The 25,818-nt window shown below is 37.2% G+C and overlaps 1 protein-coding gene across 8 annotated transcripts in view; it reads left to right on the top strand.

Moving 5' to 3' along the window:
- diaph2 (diaphanous-related formin 2) overlaps positions 1 to 25,818 on the top strand; it is a 481,157-nt gene that overhangs the window by 148,809 nt on the left and 306,530 nt on the right. For all 8 annotated transcript variants that reach the window (XM_081382679.1, XM_081382682.1, XM_081382680.1 and 5 more), the window contains 8 exons: positions 5,632 to 5,706; positions 5,820 to 5,889; positions 6,685 to 6,821; positions 11,036 to 11,144; positions 15,614 to 15,724; positions 18,079 to 18,191; positions 21,323 to 21,439; positions 24,887 to 25,005. In XM_081382679.1, the coding sequence (XP_081238805.1) occupies positions 5,632 to 5,706; positions 5,820 to 5,889; positions 6,685 to 6,821; positions 11,036 to 11,144; positions 15,614 to 15,724; positions 18,079 to 18,191; positions 21,323 to 21,439; positions 24,887 to 25,005 (851 nt within the window). The remainder of the gene's footprint in view (positions 1 to 5,631; positions 5,707 to 5,819; positions 5,890 to 6,684; positions 6,822 to 11,035; positions 11,145 to 15,613; positions 15,725 to 18,078; positions 18,192 to 21,322; positions 21,440 to 24,886; positions 25,006 to 25,818) is intronic.

The following is a 25,818-nucleotide window of genomic DNA, read 5'->3' as shown; positions in this document are numbered from 1 at the left end:
CGGCTCTTTTAAACAGAGCAGGTTCTTGCCCTAGTGCCTTCCTTCTAAAGTGTGTGGCAGACACATCACAGAACGCTGACACCAGGGATATTGTTCTTTGAGCGTGTCACTGGGTTCAGTCCCCGTTTAACGCATCAGAACCCAGTGTCTGTCACGCGTCTGCAAAAAGCTCTGTGAAAAGACAGGCCGCCCGTGTCTGTCCACTTCACAATTGTGATGAAATCAGCCAAGCATTTTTTCATTCCCTTTTTACCCCTCCATCACTCACTACCCTCAGATAATTACGACTTTTCTCCTGCATGTTCACCCAAAGAGAAGGATGGATGGAGGGTAGTGATAAGCAAACTTTTGCCTTGTCATCAAAATAACAGCCATGGGATAAACAGCAGGGCAGAAAATAATGTCTTCATTAGAGCAGAATGAAGAACTGACTGGAAACGTTTCAAATATATAATTAATTTGAAGTTACTAAGTTGGTAGCTTATACTTGAGGACCCTTTGCCCTGTTTTTGACTATAATGCTTTCTTGCCAGTCCAATCTTCCTTTGAATCTTTACGTCTATTTTCTGTTTTCCACAAGTATATCATGGCCTTTAAGCACCAATGTGCCGTATCCATGTTAGATTTTACAGTTAATAACATGAAGACAAGTTGGCTTTGTTGTAATTATTCTCGAAGGAAGAATGTGTCACATTATAATAAATATCCTATTTTTTTCCGGTTGGATTTATTTATTTATTTATTTATTTATTTATCTATCTACCTATTTATTTATCAATTGTCCTGATATTACATAAATACTGTACTCAATCTCTTCTCAGCCTTGCCTTGGGCCTCCCTGTGATTTCAGCATCGCTCAGAGTCATGGACATTGTCATGGACAGCAGAAGGGCCTCAGTTGCAATATTTAGTCAGTGACTAACTGTTCTGGTGCTCAGTGGAGGGTTGAAATGTTGAGAGCAATTTGTTGCTAGGAGCAGAGGGCCTCGAGTGGAATAGAGCAGTGCTGAATAGGCCACGGGCAGCCGAATGAGACCATCCATGGCTTAGCCCTAATACAATTTGAAAGGCATTGCTCTCATGGAGTGTTCTCAATGGCACAACACTCTAGATCTTCTTCAAGTGCAATAACAATGTCAGACTCAACAGCCAGGCTTTTGGTTGACATTAGAAGGTTCAGAAAATAAAGGCAAGAGGTCAGACGAATAACCTGCCGTTATTGTAAGGCTGTTAACCGACTTTTAGAGCGTCAAGTGGGGTTATGCAGTACACTCCTGCTGATGGTCATTAATGATTTTTCACATGCATTTGCAGTTTACTATGTGATGTTCAAATTAAATGTCAAACATAATTACGATTGCACTACAACTCGTATTGTCACAACTGTTGCCGTTTTTTTTTTTTTTTTTTTGATTGGCTTCATAATACTTTGTCATTGCTACTGTAAACATGAATATTTCACCATCATAGAAAGAAGTGGAGAAACAGTGTTTATTATTTTGTTAAGTGTTATGCTCTGGAAGGTTAAAGAATTGCCAGTTTATTGATTATATTTAGTAGCATGTGTATGTAACAAATGCTATTATAAATATATGCATTCTTTAACAGGCCGTGCACATTTCATTTAACCCAGAAATTATTTGTGCTCATGTCAAGTAACTCTGCTGGCTTTTCTGCCGCTTAACTCCAGGATTATCTCAATCAATATTTCATGAATAAGTCTAAACCAAATCGTTGGATCCACGCCACAGAGTGTGGGTAGGTCACTGATGAGCTGATTTGACAGGAAATGATGCGATGTTTACTCTGGGGTTTCAATGAAAAGCTGGCAGGCACTCTAAGACATAGACTCATGGACAGACAGAAAGACACATAAAGATATTTTTTTTATCCTGCTTAATGAGTAATCTTACGTTAATCTTAAATGTGTTGAACTGATGTATGATGCCTCTATCCACTGAGAGACGATGCCATAAGAGTGATAAAAAGCCTCTGAGAGTACTCCATTCTGGTGTCTTAAATTCAGTCATGTCTGACTGACGTGGTTATCTTTGAAAGAGCGATTTCCTCTCATTTTCATGCTTGTTAGTGTTGCGAGCGTAGCTGTATGTGATTTCTTAATTTAAATGTAAATGATTTGCACTACAAGTTTCTAGAACTGTTCAATTTGTAGTTCTAAAACCTGGAAGAGAATCAGCGTTTTGGAACCATGGGTTCTCTCGAGAATTTAAGATTTTTTGATTTTTTTTTTTTTTTTTGGATTTTCAAGTTACAAATATTAATTTTATTTGATTTTTTTATATGAAAAATGTTTTTCAAAATAATTCTACTATTTCTGCATCCTAATGATAATCATAGACCTTTTTTCACTCATAAATCAAAAACTGTTGTTCAATAAACCCATTCTAAAGGGAACCTGTGGTGAATTATCCTTTTTAGGCTGTCCTCCAAATGCAGTGTTGACTACTGCAATGTAAAACTTTGACCGTGAGCTGTTGTCTCATCTCTCTGTAAAATCTTGTTTGCTTGGTAATTTGGTTTGAATGCGGTTAGAGTTTTGTTGCTCTTGTTGAGTGACATGACCACAGCGGCACAATGTCAGTGCTGGCTAAGGTTTCATTAGGTCTCACCACACTACCTCAGATGTTAGCCTCATGTTTTCAACACTCATCTACTGCAGACTGACACCATAACCCACACTGTTGTTATAAGTGAATAAGATACTGTATGCTTGCACCCCTCATTTCCACTCACCTCCACAGCAGCACTGCTTTTATACTCCAAGGCTAGGTAAGGTTGCTCCCGAAGATCTCATTTTTCATTATCGGCCTCAAACTGTGTTTTTCTTTCAACAAACAGCTGAAAAGTGATGAGGCAAAATTGGAAACAATAAACGAGAAGCCCCCCTGTATACAGATGATTATAAATTTTGCACATTATACTGTTATGTTTTATTAACAAATCAGGCCATTATAATGTACTGTACAGCAAATGGTAATATGTTTCAAATTGAGTTTGGTGGGTCGGTAATGAATTTTGAATAATGGCATGGTGAGCCCCTGTCTTTTTAATTTTAGACTAATTTAATTGCAGATCTGTGAAAAAGTGCATTTTAGCCTTCTGAAACTGCCTTAGGCTACAGATATCATCCCTAATTGATGGTCTTGTGTGACCATATATGTTCATACAAATGACTTTAATATGCTTGTTGCATTGCACACTATGATTGTCAAAAAGAAAGTAGTAACTCATTGACTTATGGTCCTTTGAAGGGGTCCTATACAAAAAACGAAACATTTGTCATGTTTGTGGCGCAGACATTATATTAATAGGTGTTAAAGCGAGGATATAAACATGGCAGACTGTGTGCGGCACTCATGGCGGGATCTTTGCTAATAGGTTAGATCAACACCATTCATGGGCGGGGCTTGCCCCTACTGTGACGTCACAATAGGGGGAAATCTGGAATATCGTATTTTCAGACTCTGTTTCTGATTTATGGGGATTATATAAAAAAAAAAGAGGAGTAGGTGAATTTTTACCATTATAGGCTGGCTATTACACTGTGGACTGTGAATTTTGCATAATAGTTCCCTCTTTAAAGCAACAAATGGCCCCGTGTATTTGGGTTTATTGACAATCTGGATCTAAGAAAGAACAAGAGATGTAAACCATGATAAAAGATGTCTTGTAAACACCCATTTACAGTCTTTGACTAATGTCTGGCAGGAGAACTGGCCCATTCATACTTATTGTAGTCAATTGACGAACCTTTCACACCTCTGCCGTGATGAGACTTAATCTTCATTATTCTTTTATGCTTATTCTTTTGTTTGAACTCAGCCATTATAGCTGTTATTCTGGCGTTATGGATTGGCCATCTACACCTCTTTCATCCCACTATACATGAATAATCCACCTATCATCTTAAGTCTTGTTAGAAAACAAACAAACAAACAAAATATTATTGGGACCTTATATGAATTCTTTTAACAAATTAGATTATGGAATAAAAAAGCTCCTGCAGCACAGGTGGATTAGAGCAACAAGTAGCATCAAGCTACATGACACATGTTACACTTTTAGCTCACTTTAAAACACCATCGAGTATTTCTATCATATTCCGGTTGCGGTTTATAATGGTTTTAAGTAAAAAAAAGATGTTGAAATATGTTATATTTAGCATTTTATATGCAGCTAATGGCTACACCTTGCTTAGTGTATACTGTAAACATTCTTTATTCATATACCCCAAATCACATGAAAAATCACACACAAACAACATATACTTGAAATCGTGCATTTATTAGCTTCTTGTTTCAGATGAAGAGATGTGTCTTTTGTTTTGTTTGTCACAGAGGTCAGAATGAGGACCTCAGAAGGGCAGGATTATTGTCACGTTGAATCACGTGAGATGATTGACAGCTGTACAGCGAATGAGAGAGTGCTGAGATCATAACTGACGCAAATCAGGAAGAGGAGAGACAGAGCTCGCTGTGTTCACTGTTTGAGCTCTTCAGATCGCATAGCCTAATTCAGTGGAAAATGAATAGAAATGTTATTCTGTATGATGACATATTTTACAAGCACGTGATGACAAATCATTATTTCTCCAAATATGCGCACCATTGGACTAAGAGCCCTGACGGATGCTGTATTTTGCATGTATGTGAACATAAATAAACCAGAGAAAATGTGATTGAATGAATTATGAGTGATGAATCCTATTCAAAATATTGAACATTACAGATGAATAATTTTGCACTCCTGTCATAAATTAAAAAATTAATGTCACTGCAAACCAGATTTATCATAAACAGTGGTCAAATATCAAAGCTGGAGTCTTAAATCTTTCTAATGATGCTCAGTTTGTCCAGATCAAGTAAGAGCGTGATGTTTTAACGGGTGGTGAATGTTGAACAACAATAATCTGGGGCCGTTTGCGATCTTTGCCGCGAAAGGGGTTAATAGCATACTCTAAATGCATTCACATACTCCGTATCTATCTCTCTCTCTCTCTCTCTCTCTCTCTCTCTCTCTCTCTCTCTCTCTCTCTCTCTCTCTCTCTCTCTTCTCATCCTCCCCCAGGTCTTTTGATGTCTCCAGATACATTGTGTTTTATAGCCAATTATCTTACACAATCCATTATTGGTTTTACTGTTATCTCTCATGCATTGCTTTATCTTCCTGTTGGAGTGCATGGCCTACACAAGTTGCCTGAAGGCGCCACACACAAAGAATTCTCTCATTTGCATTCGTCTTCACTTCATTTGCAATGTGCTGTTTTTAGATGAACCTGTTTTAAATATGTTGTTCTTTCCTCTGGAGTTTCATGTGGTCACACATTATGTGGAACATTCTCTATATTTCTTCATGTTCTTGTCACAGGTAGCATTTTACTGAGGGAACAGAGTCTGACTCATCTCGCATGTGTTGTTGCAGGTGCCACAATGACCTATGCTATTTGTCAATATTAAGGATGGGAAAATAAACTGAAAAAAGTTCCACTTTTTCCAGAGTTCTGTTGTAACCCAGTTCATCTTCAAACCAAACTTTTCTAACCCTTTAATGAACTTGTTCGGGTTTTATGTATTCTAACGGAGCCCTTTGCCTGTCATTTTCTGTCTTTAGCTGGGTGAATAACTTTGGCCATGAGGGTCTCGGACTGCTTTTGGATGTGCTGGAGAGGCTTCTTGACAAGAAACTGTAAGTTATCCTGGATTTTCTAATGCCATCTTAAGAAATTCTCTTTCTTCAGTGCTTATGGATTGCTCATTCACACACTCTTTCTCTTTACTCATGGATTTTATTTTCCTCAGGCAAGAGAACATTGACAAGAAGAACCAGCACAAACTCATTCAGTGCCTCAAGGCCTTCATGAACAATAAGGTGTGTTTAGAATTTGAAAGCTCCACCACGAGTAGTTTATATCATTATGTGTCCCACACTTGCCAAGTGTAAAAAATAAAAAAAAGGATATAAATTATATGAAATCATGCCGACTCCTTGTCCTTGAGAAAGAATACATTTCTGATTGAAATGCAGCTGCTTTATTAAACAGTAGCAAACACAAATGAAGCTCATTCAACTCCAGATAATTATCAGATTTAATCTTTTATAGCTGCTTTCATGCTTAAATGGTATTGATATTATTTAATTTATACCTCAGCCATGTTAAATGAGTGTTATTTTATTCCAAACACTTTTCCGTAATATTTTTGGTGGATATATTACACACACACACACACACACACACACACACACACACACACACACACACACACACACACACACACACACACACACACACACACACACACACACACACACACACACACACACACACACACACACACACACACACACACACACACACACACACACACACACAGTGAATTATTTGTTTTGCTCAAATTGTGGTCAAGTGTAGTGCATTACACCCTATGAGGAAGACAAAGATGCAGGAATATGATTATTTGTCCCTGCTGTCCTGTCCTGACTTAAATGAATTAATCTTAAAATATATCTACACCCGCTTAATTGTCTCTCTTTCAGAGAAAAAAAGCCTGAATCTGTCCATACACAAGGGGTTCATTATGTTTGCTTAAAGCTTAAAGGCATTATCCATTGCAAAATGTTTCCATTTAAAATGTGCAATAAAATGAGATGTCTTTTTGTTTTCAGTATGGCCTCCAAAGGATTTTGGGGGATGAGCGAAGCCTTCTCCTCCTCGCAAGGGCAATTGATCCCAAACAGACTAATATGATGACCGAAATTGTCAAGATTTTGTCAGCTGTTTGTATCATCGGAGAGGAGAACATGTAAGATCATCATCTTAATTCCATTTTGTGACATATGACATATGCCAGAATGTACTGATAGTTTTATGGTATCAAAATCAGATATAGTAAAAAATATATCTGATATAAGAAATAGATTATAATTTATTTTATATATATATTAGGACTGTCAAAAGATTAATCGTGATTAATCGCATCCAAAATAAAAGTTTGTGTTTAAATAATGTGTGTGTACTGTGTATAATTAAATTTGTATATATAAATACACACACATGCTTGTATATATTTAAGAAAAATGTGTAATTTATATATAAAAAAATTATATTTATATATACCGGTAAAATAAATTATATATAAATATATACAGTATATGCATGCAAATATTTCTTAAATATATACATGCATGTGTATGTATTTATATATACAAAATAATTACACAGAGTACACACACATATATTATGTAAACACAAACTTTTATTTTGGATGCGATTAATCTTTTGACAGCCCTAAAATATATATATATATATATATATATATATATATATATATATATATATATATATATATATATATATATATATATATGAAGAGTTCAGATGCAAAAGCCTCTAAGTGCCATCTGAAATTTTCTTCTAGAATGATCATTTTTATCAAGCTTGTATATTTAAGTTCAATAATTTCACTTAAATGGCAATGAAAACTTCCTATTAATTGTTATTTAAGTGAAATTACTGAACTTAAATATATGAGCTTGATAAAAATGATCATTCTAGAAGAAAATTTCAGATGGCACTTAGAGGCTTTTGCATCTGAACTCTTCATATATATATATAATATGTATATATATATGTGTATGTGTATTGTTATATAAAAAAATAAACATTCAGTCACCTTGCAGTTACGTCATTGACCAGAAACTCTGATATACTGAATCTTAGTGAGCGTCCATTGCAGTTCAGTAATAGTACACGTTACTTTGTCCTTCTCAAATTAGTCTGCTAGAAAAGCCTCTGGCTAAGCGTAATGGCGACCTGACAATGCATGCTTTTTAGTTTTGTTGTTGAATAATCAAGAAACTGTGTTTGGTGCAGCCGACCATTTTTATTTGCCGATCAGCACCTTTAGCCCTAGAATCTGTATCGGCAAACACGCGCAGACAGTTTCATACACACACAGACAGTTTCATGCACACATGCTAAGTGCAGGTTGGGTGAATCGGTGTGGGGTAGGTGAATAGATTAGTGTTTTTATGGGTGTGTAGGTGATCAGAGGGTGTGCAGATCTGTGTGACAGCTATAAAAACGTTGATACCCCACTTAGTGCCGAAACTTGCTCCTTCCCCCTCAAATGCTGTGCAGTGACACTGGCTTATGTTTGGTGCTGTCACATCAAAGCCCTCTTTAGGAGTTGAGCAGGTGTAGCTTATTCTGAAGCCATGTTTGAATCAGCATGAAAGACTCTGTACAGCCCACTCACGACTACAACTTAATCACCTGGATCACAAAATGCGGATCTTACACCTAGTTGTTCGACAAAACTTCTCTCTGCAGTTTCTTCCACAACAGAGCAAGGTAAACCGATTTGTGGTAAAGAGACATGTAAAAAGTAAACTTAAAGGGCTAGTTCACCCATAAATTAAATTTCTGTCATTTTCTCACCCTAAAGTTGTTCCAAACCTCTACGAGTTTCTTTCATAATTACTTTTCACAAAAGAAGGTAACCAAACAGTTGACGGTAGCCATTGACTGCCATAGTATTTTTTTCCCCATACTATGGAAGTTAATGGCTGTTGTCAACTGTTTGGTTTCCGGCATTCTTCAAAATATCTTCTTTCTAAAAGAGGCTGATATCCTGGTCAGGCCAGTGCACACATGACGCTGAAAAGGAGTAGTATAGTCCCATATTCAATTTGATTCATTGTGAAGTCATTCATCTGTGCTCTGATTTCAGAGTTACAATTATATCTACTAAGAGCGGTCGAGTCATCTCCCAACACATGTGTAATTCACGTTTTGAGAGTTACTCTCCCTCTCTTTACCCTGCAACTTTGACACTGGGATCACTTGAATACATGGCTTCACTTTCAAAATCTGTTCCCTTATCATGCTCAAATGAGTTATCACCTCTCACCCACATAAAAAGACGACAGATTGATTGACAGGTCTCCCTTACCTGACCCTGGTTTTGAACTGAACCAGTAAGGGTCTTGTCAAGGAAAAAAAATGTAGATGTCTACAGTACACAATAGATTACTTTTCTGTGATACTTTTTATATTATACATGTGTTCGAATTTATTAAAGGTCCCGTTGCATGCGATTTCATGTTTCAAACTTTAGTTAGTGTGTAATGTTGCTGTTAGAGCATAAATAATATCTGTAAAATTATAAAGCTCAAAGTTCAATGCCAAGCGAGATATTTTATTTAACAGAAGTTGACTACAAAAAACGTCTCGATTGGACTACACCCCTCTACATCCTGCATTAGTGACATCACCAGAACCGTGTTTAGACTAACCTCCGCCCACAGGAATGCTCCCTCAACTCTACTGGCTACTTGCGCACTTCTTATAACTTAGCCTACTGTGTTTACTCAGCTCTTACGGTGATTTTCTGAAGTAAAACTGACGCTTCATCTTTTGTGTGATGTACAATAAACTTTATTAAACTCATCAGTACATGTTTGATCATCATTCAGACAGCAGACTTGTAGGCTATTAATAAATAATGGATATACACAGCCTACAAGCAGATGACAAATACGTTATAATAGCCGTAATTAAACTACTAAACCATACCTGTTTCATCTCTATACAGCAATCTGACTCTGTAGGCATTATTGTCCGACTCGAAATGAACGCCGTTACTGAGTGTTTCTGATTATCATCATTCCGTGAGATGAATTTTTCCTGACAGACTGAGCACGAGCTCATGAAGCTCCGCCCCCTGTGTCGTCCAGCAGCACCTCATTTGCATTTAAAGGGCACACACTGAAACGGCTCGTTTTTCTGAGCCCCAAAAAATGTCAATTTAAACATGCTGTAAAAAATGATCTGTTGGGTATTTTGAGCTCAAACTTCACATACACACTCTGGGGACATCAGAGACTTATTTTACATCTTGTGAAAAGGGGCATAGAACGGGACCTTTAAAATCACATTACTACACAAAAAGGCGCCAGTCATTTTAAAAAGCTGCCCAAATTTTCTCCACCTGTCCAAAGCATATTTTTCCCGCCCAGCCCAATCAAAAGTAACTACATTAGAACCCGCACAATCTATATACCTTTCATGATGAGTTTGTCAGTAAAATTCTCAAAGATCAAATATTTACCGCATTGTATTGCTACCAATCAGCGGCGTTTTCAGACAGATTAAACGGAGTAAGATCAAATAATTTTAATAAATTGTATTCTGAGTTCTGAAGAATTTATTATAACATTATTATTATGTTATTATTATAAGAAAACCTGCATAATGTTCATTTTAAACTTTAATGTTATAGTAATGTGCTATAACATTATTTGAGAGTTTTAAATATCTGAATGGGTATCAAAATTAGAACTGAATCGAATCACAATCTTCTTTTCTATTTACAGTACATTTTTGGGTGAACTATCTTTAAGTTAAGGTAACTCTGTCAGTTTCCAGTGAGGTGTCACCCCCCCCCGTACTAATCTGATGAGAGCAGGAGCAATGACATGATCATAATGGCAAGCTACACAGTTAAGACTGTGTGTTTCTTTACTCAATAGGCTATTTTTACACAAGCGCTGGTTTGTTTTGCTGTTATTATTTTGTCTATGATGCATTCTGTTATTTCTTTCCCTTAGCCATGAACTGCAATCCACCAGGTCTTGAGTCAGCAAAACAGACATGGGACCTTATGAAGTCCTTAATTTGCTTTCCCACCAACACTTTGTACTTCTGTCCAAACACATTGCTTCAGTTCTCTTATGTTGCTGCTTTTTACACAGCGTCACATACTGTAGAATAAAGGGTCCCTCTTATTACTATGGATAACATTAGGCTTGCTTTGATTTTGCTCACCCACAATGGGCTATAAAATCTGCATAAAATCTGTGATATTATTTCAGGTCCCCTGCATGAACGTCCGAGACTGAGATTGCGAGCTTAGACCAACTTGTGTTGCAATTCTGAACTAATGTCCCGGTCGTTGCTTGATAAAAAGTATGTTTACATAAACACATTGTTTTCTGTCGTCTTGTTTTCCTTTAGTCTGGATAAGATCCTGGCAGCCATGACCATTGCAGCAGAGAGGAATAATAAGGAGAGGTTTGCTCCGATAGTGGAGGGGCTGGAGAACCACGAAGCCCAGCAGCTACAGGTCAGTGTGCTGCCCTTTCCAAGAAACAGGGAGTCAGAGAGCTGTACTTCCCCACCTGCCACTCCACCTTATTACTGCATGTTATAATTCATTGCACTCTTTATTTTAGACAAAATTTTCATAGATGCTCTGATAGAATGAAAATACAGCAGCATTTCAACTTATCATTTTGTTTTGTTTTTTAATTTTAAATGTAATTTCATATAAAGTTATAAATTTAGTTCTGAATTAAAGGCATGTTAAAGGCTATGCAGTTTCCGTTTTTCTCAAACAGCGACCCCTAGAGATTTGTCAGGGTGCCACCTCTCAAACTTGCATTGCTAGTTTTGCCAGCGGCAAACTCTACAATTCGCCACAACTACAAGTTTGTTTACCATCAAAATGATTTCGAAGCTGTTACATTAAGGTACAAATCTTGCATAGTGTGCCTTCAAATTTAGATCTAAATTATGTTCTAAAAGTTTTAAATTAGATTATTTTTTGGAGGGGTGGGGGGGGTGTTTTATATGGGTATGTTCTTTAGCATGTGTCTGAATTTAGTGTCTGTTATTCTCTTGAAAGAGCACAGGATATTCAAGTGGGACACACATAAACACCATATGGTTTCTAAATTTGATATGCCCTCATGTTTTATTTCACTTATTTCAAATAATTAGTAGAATTCTAACTTGCCCAGGGCAGCAGATATAGATCTGCTGTTTAGTGTCAGTCAGTGCGTGAGGCCTCTACACTCCGAATGCTCTGTTTGATGCTGGAGCCAGGTAGAAATTGCCACATCTGTCACTCAAAGCTCTTTTGCACCTCTGCTCAGCTTGACATGTAAACAAAGTCCCCTTATCCCTCTCCTCACTGTGTTCTGTGGTCTTCTGTCAACCTAGCCACCTACACCACAAGATGGAAGCTAGCTGCTGGCTATTTTAATGGAACGGGAGGTGTATTATAAACCCTAATCAGCCCCAACCAGGTCACACAAAGAACCTGGAGCTCTGGAAACTAGCAAATAACAAACAAGCCAAAAAAAAAAAAAAAAAAAAAAACCTCCTTGAGAGGGGGTTACTTTATCATCTTCCCTTCTTACTTTTTCCTCTGCATTCTCCAATCTGGGCTCAGAGGAACTGAATCAAAAGGGCAAGAATGCAGCACCACAACTGTATTTATCATTCTCTGCTTCTCCACAACCTGCAGTGATCTGTGACCAAGCACAACAAGCCACTCTCACACATTCATTAACCAAATCCCTAATCTTTGTGTTGCTGTTGAGAGAGCAAAGAAGACAACAATATAGAGGGAGCACTAGGAGAAAGGAGGTGTGAAACTCTTTTGATTTTGTGGCTTGTTTTCCTGCTTGGAAAAAAAAAAGGCTTTAAATGAAAAGAACCACCACTAATTGTCAAGTAAATTAAAACACCTCACCAACACTGGTGGTTAAAAGAAATGAACACTTTTAAAACCTGCAATAGGCTGCAGAGCTTGACTTTTTAAACGTGATTAAAATGTGTTTTGCCGTCACGCCATCTCAGTGACGCAAGCACGCAAACTTAAAACCGTCCCAGCAGTGCCGTTTTTTAATTAATCTGCTGGAATCCACCTCTGGCACTGTGCTGCAGAAGCTCATCATTGTACACTCAACCCATAAAGGAAAATAAGCCCCTCAACCTGGACCAACACCCTATCTACAACATCATTCCAAACAGGCTGGTGTGCCGACAGAGCTGCTGATAAAAATGCCAAAACGCCTTTGGAGAACTCGAAGAATGATCTCGATTCACTCAGTGAGACTCTTCAATGAAGGAAATAATTGCTCAAATGGGAATACGAGAAGATGTAAGAACTTTGGTGATGTGGAGGCATAATGTTGTATGATGGGAGCCTCAGCAAAATGTGCTTCATTGGTTTGCAAGAGTCCTGCTATTTAAATGTATTTTTATTTCTGTTTTATATAATAAGTTTAGTTTTGGTTAGTTTTACTCCCTTATTTGTTCGCTTTAGTTCATATTAGCAATTTAAGCACAGTCTAGTATTATTTAGGGATGCATCGATGATCGAAATGACATTTTTTTTTGGCTGAAACCTAAAATTCTGTATGGACTTGGCCGGAAACCGAAAGAGAGAGAAAAAAAAAATGTGTGTATATATATATATATATATATATATATATATATATATATATATATATATATATATAATATTATTTGTATTTTTTTTTATAAAAATAATTATTGTTGTATATATATTAATTTCTTATTTTAAATTAGTTTTTTTTGTATAATTGTATTGTTACTAAACTTTTTTTTTTAATCAAATTCAATAATTTAATGAATCTGAATTTAAAAAATATATATATAATTCAGGCCAATAAAATAAAATAACCACACTTTTATTTCAAGTAACACAAAAATTTAACAGAAAATAGGCCTATATTAAATATCAATATATCAATATATTCTTCTTCATTCAGTTCTATGCAGCAGAATCAGATTTAACAGATTTTATCAAAATAAAGTAGTCCTAACAAAGCTATTATTGTCAGAGCATGTGAGCAGATAGCAGGGAGAGGATTAGTGAACAAGAGCGTCATTTTACCAGTGTTGCCCAGCACGGCTATGCACACCATATTACAGAACAGTAAGGCTATTGCAAACAGAAACAAGTCCAGAGATATTTCATGTCGTTCCGGTAAAATCACAAAACAAAATTCACACAAATCTGTCCCTGCTTGATATACAACCACTGATAAACCCAATCGGTTTTGATGAAAAAGAAAAAAAAAATATATACGATTGTGGATTAGAACTCAGAACTATGACACGCTTGGCAAAAGTTCTGCCACTGTCTGGACCATTAAAGTACATACGTGAAACAGTCGATCTATGTATTTATTCACGTGAAAAAACAACATATAGTGGAGTAGATCTCATTAAATGTAGAAGTAAACCCAGTGTACTATTTAAATCGATTGCTGTACTTCGTAATGTTATTCTACATACATCTGATTTATGATTTAGCATTGCATTAGCACAGGCACAAGACTACATTGCACATGCGTCGAACCGTGCGACGCACATTTGCTCCGAACCGAGACAAGCGAACCGAACGGTTCGGATGTTTTTTTCATGTACCGTGCCACCCCTAGCGTGTGTGTGTGTGTGTGTGTGTGTGTGTGTGTGTGTGTGTTGCGTGCTTTACTCAGTCACTCACGGGCCCAAACGCATGTATTGTTCACGCTCACCAGGAAGGCAAAAAAAAAGTCCTCAACGGATTGAAGCGCGCGTCCGAGAGAAGACTGTGCGGTGTGTGCGCGAGCCACAAGAGAACACTGTATCAGCACCACTGATCGCAGCGGCAACGAGCACTTTGATCCCTTGATTAAGAAAAAACACATTTCAGCGCTAGATTGCTTCTTATTTGTTTAGTTGAGTTTTTCCCACTTACATTATTAACATTTTTTACAACAAAGGGACCAAAAAGTGAACAAGATTGAGGGCCATGGGCTAAAAGTGAATGTTACATTATATCCATCTATATTATTAATATTATAGGCTATTCAAATAAATAAACAATCAAATGCTCATTTTTTTCTTCTTTTTTTCCTCTCTCCTGTGATAGGGCATGACAGGCCAAAGGTCATCATGGCATCTCTGAATTAGAACTAGCACTTTATTTCTATAGTCCACATTAGACATTCTTCTATACACTCTACATTCTACTATAAGTATTTAACTATCTAACTGGATCAAACCTATGCATCTCCTCCAGATGATATAATTTCCCAAATGTTGTGTCAAACAGTATCTTCCCCTTGGCTTCCCCTTCCCCTTTTTTGTGGCCCCTTTTTGGAGGAAAAAAAAACGTGATTCAGAATGATGTAGCTTCTCTTGACTAATAAAATCATGCAGGGCAATAAAACATGCAGACCCACAACAACTCTAAAAGTCCAGGTTGAGGCTGGTGAAGGTATACGAAGACTCTTCACATGTCCATCAAGTGTGATCTTTCCACTCTGCATCGATCACCCAAGCAAAGACCATTCCTTCTCATCCCGGCGGGCTCCCTGGAGCTAACTTATAACCTGTTAAGAACCATCAGCACTCCTCCCTCCACTGCCCTGATCCGATAAATCAATTAAAAATACACATCTGTTCAGCCAGGCCTGCTCCCTCCTTCCATCCCTCCTTCCTCTGGACAGCTTTACTAATCCACCAGCATCTTTTCCCTTCACTTTTCCCCTGTTTTCCTTTACAGTTCTTCAAAGTGCCAACTGCCTCATTCCATCCTGATGATTTCATTTTATTTTAAGTAATGTGATGTATTGATTTTTTTCATTAAGATGAGAGACGAGAGCAGTGTGAATAAGAGGCTGTTGCAGAGTACTACATTTTAATCATTTACTGCCAAAGGGATTATTCTAAGAATTTGCTTGCATTAAATGATGGTTGTGTGTGTGTGTGTGCATGTGTGAATGAATACAGGTGGCTTGCATGCAGCTGATCAATGCCCTCGTTACCTCCCCGGATGATTTAGACTTCAGGATACACTTACGAAATGAGTTTCTGCGTTGTGGCCTCAAGAAGATACTACCAGTGAGTATATCTTTTGCTTTATCCTTTTTACTTTTTTATTTCCGTGTTTTATTTTTGTTACTTTTAATTTCTGCATTCATTTTTCTTAAATTTTTTGAATGCTTGATAAAAAAAATAAAAAAAAAATAAAAATAGTGGTAGGATATATTCTCATTAGTTTTCCTCATGTGGTAAAGGTAAGTTGGTAAGTACATAGAAAAAAATGCTGTTATACATCTGTAGTTTATCAAATGACAGATACAGCGTTTGGGTTTTAAAATGACATCAGTAAAAGCTTTTTTTTTAATTATTGCTTTACAGAACAATCAAAAACTTTTGAACAACTTAACAAAACAATAAAAAACTGCTGAAATGTCCCGGAGCTTTGCTGTCTTGCTCCCTAATGGCACAGCTTTGTTTCATAAAGGCCGTTCCCTTCACACATCATTATCAATCAGCGTGCAGATCTCTGCTCCACACTGCCACAAAGCCCGCGACCAGGCCAGCACATCACTCACCATCTCATTTATGTGGGCATTTCCTTACTCTTAATAAGTCATTTTGACTGCTCCCAATATTATTGCTACAATTATTATAATTATCTCAGTCTACCCCCGCATATGATGAGCTTATCGTAATTTATGAATAATGTATTTGAAAGTTTAATAGGACAATTAAATATGACATTGTTCTCTAATTGTGAATAATGAGTTTTCAGGTTTTAGTATCCTCAAAATGGCAAGTGCAAAGGGAAAGAAACAAAGTGAAAGACAAATGAGATGCACTAAATCCTCAAGGAGAGATAGAAAATGGTGTCTGATGAAATGAAAATACAAATTTCTGGAGATGGGTGTGTGTGTGTGTGTGTGTGCGAGAGAGCGAGAGAAATTTGGTCCTGCCTCCTACTGCTGCATAACGAGTACTCTTTCTCTCGGATTGGCTGTCTCTTTAAGACAGATGGCATGCCTGAAGTATTGTCCACTGATTGATAACTACAGAAATTGGGTTACATTTGGCTTTTCACCGTCCATAAACTACACCAGCAGTGATTCATAGTGGAGTTTTTATCACACCTTTTTTATCCTCTCTTTCTTTATCTCCCTCCCTCTCTTAACCCATTATATCTGTCGCATATGTTGCAGGTATACAAAGCAAGACAATCTGTGTACCATAGAAAAACAGATTGACTCTTAGTTCAATACAACACTAATCATACTTGTGGTTTTAATTGACACCAGAGTTTTAAATTGCTTGATGAGCACAGTTTTCTCAGAAATGTTATTATTATTATTATGGTAAGATACCAACCTCAATGGTTTTATCATTGGAGTAAGCACAACGACCAACATAGAATCATGCATGCCTTCATAACCAATCACATTATAGCCTTGACGTCATTGAATTGCTGTCACAGTGACAGTCAATCACTTATTTGCAGATGCCATAGAAGTGAAAAAGAAATGCCGTGCTCTGAATCCTCCTTGTTGCAAACTTTTCTGTGACTTATTAAACAGCAATTTTGTTTGTGAACTTCAAAAATAGATATATCCAAAATTAATGTTTAAAGGCAAACATTGTTGATTCATTAAGTGATACAGCAGCTTTTGTCCTGCCATACTAGAGCCTCTCCTCCATTGTTGTCCGTTCCAAAAAATAAATAAATAAATAAATAATAATTATTTGGGCTAGACATACATACTTTTTATTTCCTTGCCATTTGCACTTGCAGTTTTGTGGATTTTGAGACCTGTAAACTATCAATTTTGAATGCATATAAACCACCGGTCAAAAGTTTGGAAACATTAAGGTTTTTTAATGTTTTTGAAAGTAATCTCTTAATCTCACCATGGCTGCACTTATTTGATCAACAATACGGTAAAAACATTAACACTGTGTAATATTATTACAATTTAAATGAACTGGTTTCTGTTGTAATATATTTTACATTTTTTATTTATTCCTGTGATGGCAAAGATGAAGTTTCAACTGCCATTGTTTCAGTCTTCAGTGTCATATGATCTTTTTTTACTGTATTTCTGATCAAATAAATGCAGCCTTGGTGAGATTAAGAGACTACTTTCAAAAACATTAAAAAACGTTAATGTTTCCAAACTTTTGACCGAGACTCTATGTCTGCTAAAAGTGAACTTCTCAACATTTAGGAGTATACTAACATGGCCTTAACAACTCACAGACATGGTCTAAATGCCATAAAGCATTATGATTTCTTAAGAGGCCTTTAAGTGGGTTATGTACAAAGAGTTTTTCTCTAGCTGTTTAAAAAGCAGACATTTTCTCGATCTTCCTCTTTTATCACCAGTGTTATATGATGACTCAGTCACTCATTCCTCTCATATCACCCTCTGTAATCACAGGAGCTGAAGGAGACGGAGGAGCTGGATATTCAGCTGAAGGTGTTTAATGAAAATAAGGAGGAGGATTCCATCGAACTGTCTCACCGACTAGATGACATCCGTGCAGAGATGGAATATCCTTTTTACTGCTGCCTCGGCCATGCGTGCAGCCGCGAGGGCGCCCGGTGCAGCTCGTGGGTCTAAAGCCAAGACCTCCAGTTCATTCAGAACGGATTTGAGAATCAGGGTTTTTTTTTCAATTCCAGTCCAGCCTCTGGCAACTCTGGTGGTAAACAAACCTCTTCACATCAACACATGCATGCACCGCACACATATCCCAGCATCCTGTGGCCCTGAGCTCATTATACTGACATTCCAGAGACACAGAGAGCAACCTCTACGCTCACCTCTCCTCTGTTTAATTCCCCTCAAATCTGCAGATAGACTATGCTACGCAACTATGGAAATCCGTTCACACTTATTTTCTCCCTGTTTCTACATCTGCATCTGACCCTTCAGGCCACAGCTGCGTACGTGGCAACCATATGCAGTAGCTTCTGGATTTGTGTGTGTATCCTCGCTGTACCCTTTATAAAGTAACTTGAAGCCATTCACTGAATTCGAAAAAAAGAGTAAAGCATATATTTTCGGTTATTTTAGTTTTGATTTGTTGATATTTTTTTATTGTTTCGCCCTTTCCATAAGCTCTCAGAGGGAAAGCTTCGCTGAAATGATGAAGAATCTAGAGAATTTTAGTTCAGGCTGTCTGGACTAATGATTTTCGTGAGCAGTCAACTATGCAAGAGACACAACATTTGTCTCTAAGGACAATTTGGCATTGATCTGTAAGTGCCTTGTGTAATATGCGTGTCTAAGCAACGGTCTCTGTCTTTCTCAGTCCTTCATTTCCCTGCTTCTTACTCAAAACACCAAACGTTTTTTCCAATCCCACCCTGAATATTTACAAATAGCGATTCTGTCTGTCTGTCTGTCTATTTACTCGGTATGGGTCTTCGGTACAATGGCTTGAAGGAGCCTGAGAAGTTTAGAGCCAGTGCCACCCACTGGTAAAATCTAATATTTTCATGCTTATAACTTTGGATTTGGTTGACTTATTCTCACGGGAGTTCCTGAGATTCCTGAATCCTTGCCAAGTCCAATGGTACCGAACATGCTAGGTTTCGCCTTATGGTTTGTGCAACGTTGTGATTTAGCATTTAAACAACTTTCGCGAATATCTTCTAAACCTTTGGGCGATCGAGACGAAACCACCGTAGGAAAATCGGAAACATAGGTCGTTGAAATGAATTTAAATGCCAAATGTCAAACATTTGATAGTCCGGTGTGGGTAATTTTCTATGTGCTAATAAATATAAATGTCTATAACACCAAAGCGGAATTAGATATTTTCACCAAATTTGACACACACAAAACAAGCGGTGGGACTGCACCACTTGGTTGCGCTATAATTGAACAAAACATGAAATTGTCTCTAACTATAGTACTGTTGATCTGATTTACTTCAAAATTGACACACAGTGTCTTTGTCTCAGTCGATATCATAGTCCATTATGACTTTGGTGTGTCTTGAAAAACATGGCTGTCATTTTAATTACAAAATGACAAAAAAAGATCCAAAGCTGTAACTGCAATGTTTTTGCATATTATTGTTTACAATCGCATTGGCATATTGTTACGAAACTCAGTATGTTTCTTCGACACCATGCCTTGAAGGTACTCAAAAAGTTGTAATGCTTGCAGCTATATTTATTATTATTATTATTATTAAGAATATAGCACTTCTGGTCCAGTTTAGTTCTGGCCACTTTAGTGACTTCAGGAAGCTGTTGAATATTAATTGTTAAAAGTTGGGCAGCGTGATTGATTGACCCTCGCTCTCTGTCTTTTGTATTGCTCAGCCTCATGCTGATACAGCTCATGTTTATGCATCACCTTCCCCACCAGTATATTACTGCAAACATGCCCTAAATACAAATATGCACAGACGGTGTGTCTGTGTTCACACTCATGGCCCTGCTTTATAGATAGAATGACTTTCCATTGTGTTTTGCTGGTTTTGAAGTGTGGAGAAAATAATTCACTTAAGCAGATCACCTGTGTTATCAGCAATAATGTTCTTAAGATGCTTGTATTCTCATATCGAGTTGACAGAACATGGGATACACTCACAACTCTATGAATAACTGAAATGATATGAGCTAATTAGAAAATGTTCAGCATTAGTGGGGCAGATTGGTTTGCTGCAATGACAGTTTTTAAAGTGCAGTTCAGGGGCTTGAATTCTTATCTTTCCATTTTATTATTATTCCATAAATATAGAGTTATATAATAAAATATTGAGGTCTTTGTTTTTAGTTGATATTATTTTAAAGAATATATAGTACTCTTTCCTGAGACAGCTTTTTATTAAATGAAGACAGACTCGCTTTACTTTTTAGTTTTTCCTTTACATATTGAGCCTCCACAGCTTTGTTTTCTATCCCAGTGGAATGCAAGGAGCGTATATGGTGGCTCAAGAAAGTATGTTCCAGTCTAGGCAGTGCATCACCATGCAGTCAGCATGCAACTGTACACACTATTTATTTTTTTATTTAATATAATAAGGTTTTGTTTTTGTTTTGTTTTTTGGTCAGTGTTGTTCTATTAACTCCATCCTAGGACCATTACCGAGTGCTACATTTAATCATCACATGCTTTAGCTTGCCACCATTGAAAATAGATTCAGTCATTCATTTTACTCAAGTGGACATAACTGGGAGGGTTGGGATGTCAGTCGTGACTGATCCATGTTTTATGGTTTTAAATAATCAAACTTAAAGAATGTTCAGTTAATTCATGTCCAGGGCCAGGGTATGAACTGGCAGAAGAGATATTTCTTCTGTCACTTTTCTTCAATCCTTGTGTTTACTCATGTTAGCAAATTAGATCCCTAAAGACACTTTAGAATGCAGACAGATAGCTTCAGTTCTGGTTAGACTCAACCTTTGACTCATCCTATCTGATTTAAAGGAAGCAAGTTATTTCCAGTGAGTGATGGCCATGCACCTTTAGTTATATTTGCACACACTTTATTGTTCTTTCTCATTTTAGAACTATACCACTGCACTTTTAATCATTCCTGTCACTCTAGGGTATATTTTCTAAACAGTCTTATATATATAAATATAAATGTCATGTTTAGATCAACTTTGTTTTACTACATAACAAACAGGATGTACAGTTGTGTCCTTAACAATCCATGCACTGATATGGGTGAGGTTTACCATCTCCTGTCCAACATGGTGAAAGACACAGGCTCAGAATCTTACTTCCTATCCATTCTCCAGCACCTGCTGCTCATCAGGAATGATTATTATATCAGGTGAGTGCTATCATATCTTATGTTTAATATCCATTCCATAAATGTGATATTATAAGACTTGCACCTACCTGTTCATTAACACTTTTCTCAGTTTCTATTGACTTGACAAACATACTTGAGTATGGTAATTCCTAGATTATAATTAAGAATAAATGGAAATAAATAAAACTAAATGAATAGACAAAATAATAAAAAAATGTAATACATTTACCATGTTAATAATATAAAATTTCTCATATCATGATAAAATATTTTAGTCATACCACTCATTAACGAGGTCTTGAATCAGAATTTATTTTAAAAATGAGAGTTATTTTGCATGTTCAGCCGCACTCAAGAGTATGTGTGTCTGTCAGAAAGTGAAGAAATGATACTGAGCATTTCAGTTCACTGTTGCATCAGACCTGTTGCCGAGGTAAAATATTTAATAAAAAGGGAAGAGCAAAGCGATGAAAGGGAGGAAATTTACCATGGACATGTTGCTGCTCACTTTGAGCTATGAATAATGTATTGCCTGGCTTGTTGGAAAAAGCGAGAAATAGAAAACACATTAAGCAAGTAGTATGGCAGATTCTTGTTCAATGCCATCCCTCCCGCCCCTGTGTCTGTAACTCTGACAGCAGAAAACAGGATCACTACAAATGCTGATTAAAAATGTATGCACTTATTAAAGACTAAAGAAAAACAACACGAACAATCTCTTTAATGTCTCCAATTGTTTCTTTTTGTCACCAATGAGATTAAATGAAGAGAAAATGAACTCTCCTGCCTCTCAGATTTTTCTTCTGAGAAATAGACCCTAGGAATCCCACAAATATTGTGATACAAAGTACTTAAAACATAGCTAAGAAATCCTGAACTATAAAAGAGCGAAGTTTGAGCAATGACACTTTTATTTGCTTCAAACGTATATATTTCCCAAGCTCAGCATCTAAAGATGGATATGCCAGCTGTGTTTTCATATATGTATGCATATATATGTATCTGTATTACATGGTCACTCTATAAAGATCTCATCACTCATGTGTTTGGATGCTTTTGAACCTGGTGCGACGTTTTATGTAGATTGGATTGGCTGGTTGAGAAATTCTATGGCTATAATTTTAGATTAAAGGGATCCCTTGAGATCAGTGCTTTGATGGTGGAGTCTCCAAGGAGAGGGCGGGGACGAATAGGCTGGTGGCATCTCTCTACTTCAGTCCGCATCAGTCGACAGCGTCGCTCTTGTTCATAGGTGTTGGGAGGTACTCTGGTGATCAAAGCCAGCCATAAAGGAGAGCTGTCCGTGCCAATAGATTGCATCGTTTGATTTAAAGCTATTCTTTAAAGCCATTTCAACCAGACACCCTTATCCTCAGTTAACTCTGTGCCCTCAACTCCGTCCTTGGTTATTTGTATGGAAAGTTTTCCCTCAATTTGTTTAATAACCTTTTTTTTCAAATGAAATAAAATAAACTGAACAATTTAATAAGTTACCAATGTCCTTCAGCCTTTCTTTTTACTGCTTTTTGGAGCAGTGGAAGATGTTGGCAATAACTCTCTAAGACTCTGTAACAGAAGGTAGATCATAGGGAGGGTATATGGAGCACGTCTTCTACTTTTGGCCGTGACTGATGTAAAGATTAGATGGGCAGTGTGGAGCAGGGGTTGGATGGGAGATGAGAGGCAGACAGTGAAGGTGCCAGACTGAGAGAGAGAAGGAAAGAGTGGCTCCGTTGAGTGGGACATATGCTGTCTCCTCTGTTGGGGTCTGACAGTTCTGGGTCAGTCGTCTCCTTCCCGGTTCTATCCAGCATGCGGCAGTGGTGGTAGCCAGGATGTTGAGAAAATAGGGCGGCTTATTGAGATAATGATATGGTGTACATCAGTGACAGGCATAAGCTTCGGGCCTTGCCACTAAGCCAGGCTCGGTGACACTCTCAGCCCTATCAGTTCCAGCCACCCCGTCCGCCCCCTCTGCACGCTTGTTACACATCGCTGCCGTGTTTCTTACAACAAGGCCTTGAATTGGCAAATTGTGCAAATATAATTATTTGTTTGGTTATTTAAATATGTTATTTGTCATTGAGATTGGAGAGACATCCAATTATAGTTAATGTCTTAATAGCTGGTTTTAATCAAAACATGTTCATATGTTTAAATGTTAGAACAAGAGATGCAGTCCTCTTTGATGCTGTAATTCTGCACTTTTCTTTTTAATAAATATGTATTTTAGCATTTTGCAGTACATTAAAGGGGAATATTCCGATCAGAGACAGTCTTGTTTTAGTATTTTTTATATACTTTTGTAGTATTTATTAATATTTTGAATTTCAATTTAAGTTTAGTTATTTCATTTTATTTGAGCTTTATTTCAATTAATGGAAACCATTTTTAATAGTTTTAGTTAGCAATAACAATACTGATCAGAGAGCACCTGAAAGCTTGCTTATTGTTATTTAGGGGGACCTTCGAGCACATTGAGGTCTTGTGATCAAAATAATTAAATGTTCCATAAGCAGCCTTTCATGGAATATAGATTGTATAAATAGATTGTAAAGATGAGCAAAAGAACACTCCTGTTGTTGCGTTATTCATTAACTTGGGTCAACAAACTGTCATTCATCCATTAGCTTATCTATATTCCCCCACAAATATTGTTTATCAAACAAGAATGTTTGGAGATGAAAAAAAATCGAATGCTCTTGAATTAAGTGGCTTTACCTAAGAGTTGTGGTGCAATTATTTAGTACAGGGACATTTTTAAAGTCATGCTTATTCATTAGAATTTGAAAGCTTGTTTTGTGTCGAGAAGCCGAGAGAAGGGGATGACACATTTCTGGGAGGAAAATTGAATACCTACAAGAGACATTCAAGGTCATGCTTGGAACATAATTGTTTGCCACTACGGAGCTCGGCTTAAGTCGACATTGTATTTGTTAAATGTCACTCGCAATTAAAATTGGTAATATAACTTGGAAAAGGTCACTCGCTAAGCGCCATGGCAGTATCTAGTCCCAGACCCATTTACTCCCCGTCCCGTCATTGTCACCCCTCCAAACACAAGGCCGTGTTTTCCCTGCCATTGTGTGACTAATTACACAGATTACACTGATTAGATTTGCGTCTGCAGGTTTTATTACCGCCCTTAATTGCCAAAGATGATTGCAAATTAGAGAGGGAAGCACGGAGGCCTGGATGTCAGTTTGTCTTCACCTTGAATGGACAAAGTCACCCAACTGCTCACCCAACAGCTGCATGCTTTGCCGTTAGTGATTTCATTATGTACCAAAGGAAACCTTAATTCAATGTCGTGAAATACCATTAAAAGATATGTCTTACCGGATGATTTATGAAGAACTGTCCTCACCGGAATGCACGAGGCGGTATTTTATATGAAGTTAACGGCTTTGTCTCTTGTCATATTCTGCCCCCTCACTCTCGCAGTACTCCTTCTTTTTATTACAGGCCTCAGTATTACAAGGTGATCGAGGAGTGTGTGTCCCAGATTGTCCTCCACCGCAGTGGGATGGATCCTGATTTTGCCTACAGGGAGAGACTGGATGTGGACTTCAGTCACCTCATCGGCAAGTCTGAGATTAGGTCTCCTGTGTCTTGTAGAAAACGTCTTTATGTTATGAGCACCACACTAAACCTTTATGCTCTTCCGCTTAAGTTATTTTTCATTAGTACAACTCAGTTTCCAGACTATTACATTCTGTCTTGAACTGTATGGTCATGTGATAAAGTGGCCAGAACATTTCAGAATGAATAAAAAGAGTTTCAGGTTTCGGTAACCAGCTTTAGGTAAAAGCGAGAGAGCGATATTGAGTTAAATCAATTCAATCAAATCTGTTAGAAATACTTTTTGTGGGCTTAATGGGATGTCTACAGTATTATTACAACAGTCCTGCACCTATAGTCTGTCTTAACATAACTGTGAAATCATGCTAGTTTGAATTTGAGTTTGAGTTTGCAATTTCCTGGAGTAGATCTAATTATTATTCCCCGGTCCCCACGAGAGCCCTGTCTGAAACACCTGCACTCACCTGACACATAAGATAAGCTACATTCATTATGCATAAATAAAACATTATCTGCTAAACCTGGCTGGCATGTCATGTCTTATAAACGCAACACGACCGATTATGTTTGCAGTCCTGGACTATTTCATTTGTTTTTATGATTAAATGTTGGTGGGGAAATAAGCATTCATTGCCAATGGTTATGTCACCCAGTTCATGGACACCAAAGGAATTAATATAATAAGGGTGATGTAAATTTTTAGCCTTCTTTTTTAGATTTTTTTTACCCCCCTTTTGTGGTTTGTCACTAACACTTAAGTAACTTGCCAGCAAATGCTCATTAAAAGTTTCCAAACCAATCTGCAGAATTTTTTT

The sequence above is a fragment of the Scardinius erythrophthalmus genome, assembly GCF_964197995.2.
Source record: "Scardinius erythrophthalmus genome assembly, chromosome: 13".
NCBI lineage: Eukaryota > Metazoa > Chordata > Actinopteri > Cypriniformes > Leuciscidae > Scardinius > Scardinius erythrophthalmus.
The sequence above is the reverse complement of the archived record's forward strand: the minus strand, read 5'-3'. Positions and strand labels throughout refer to the sequence as shown.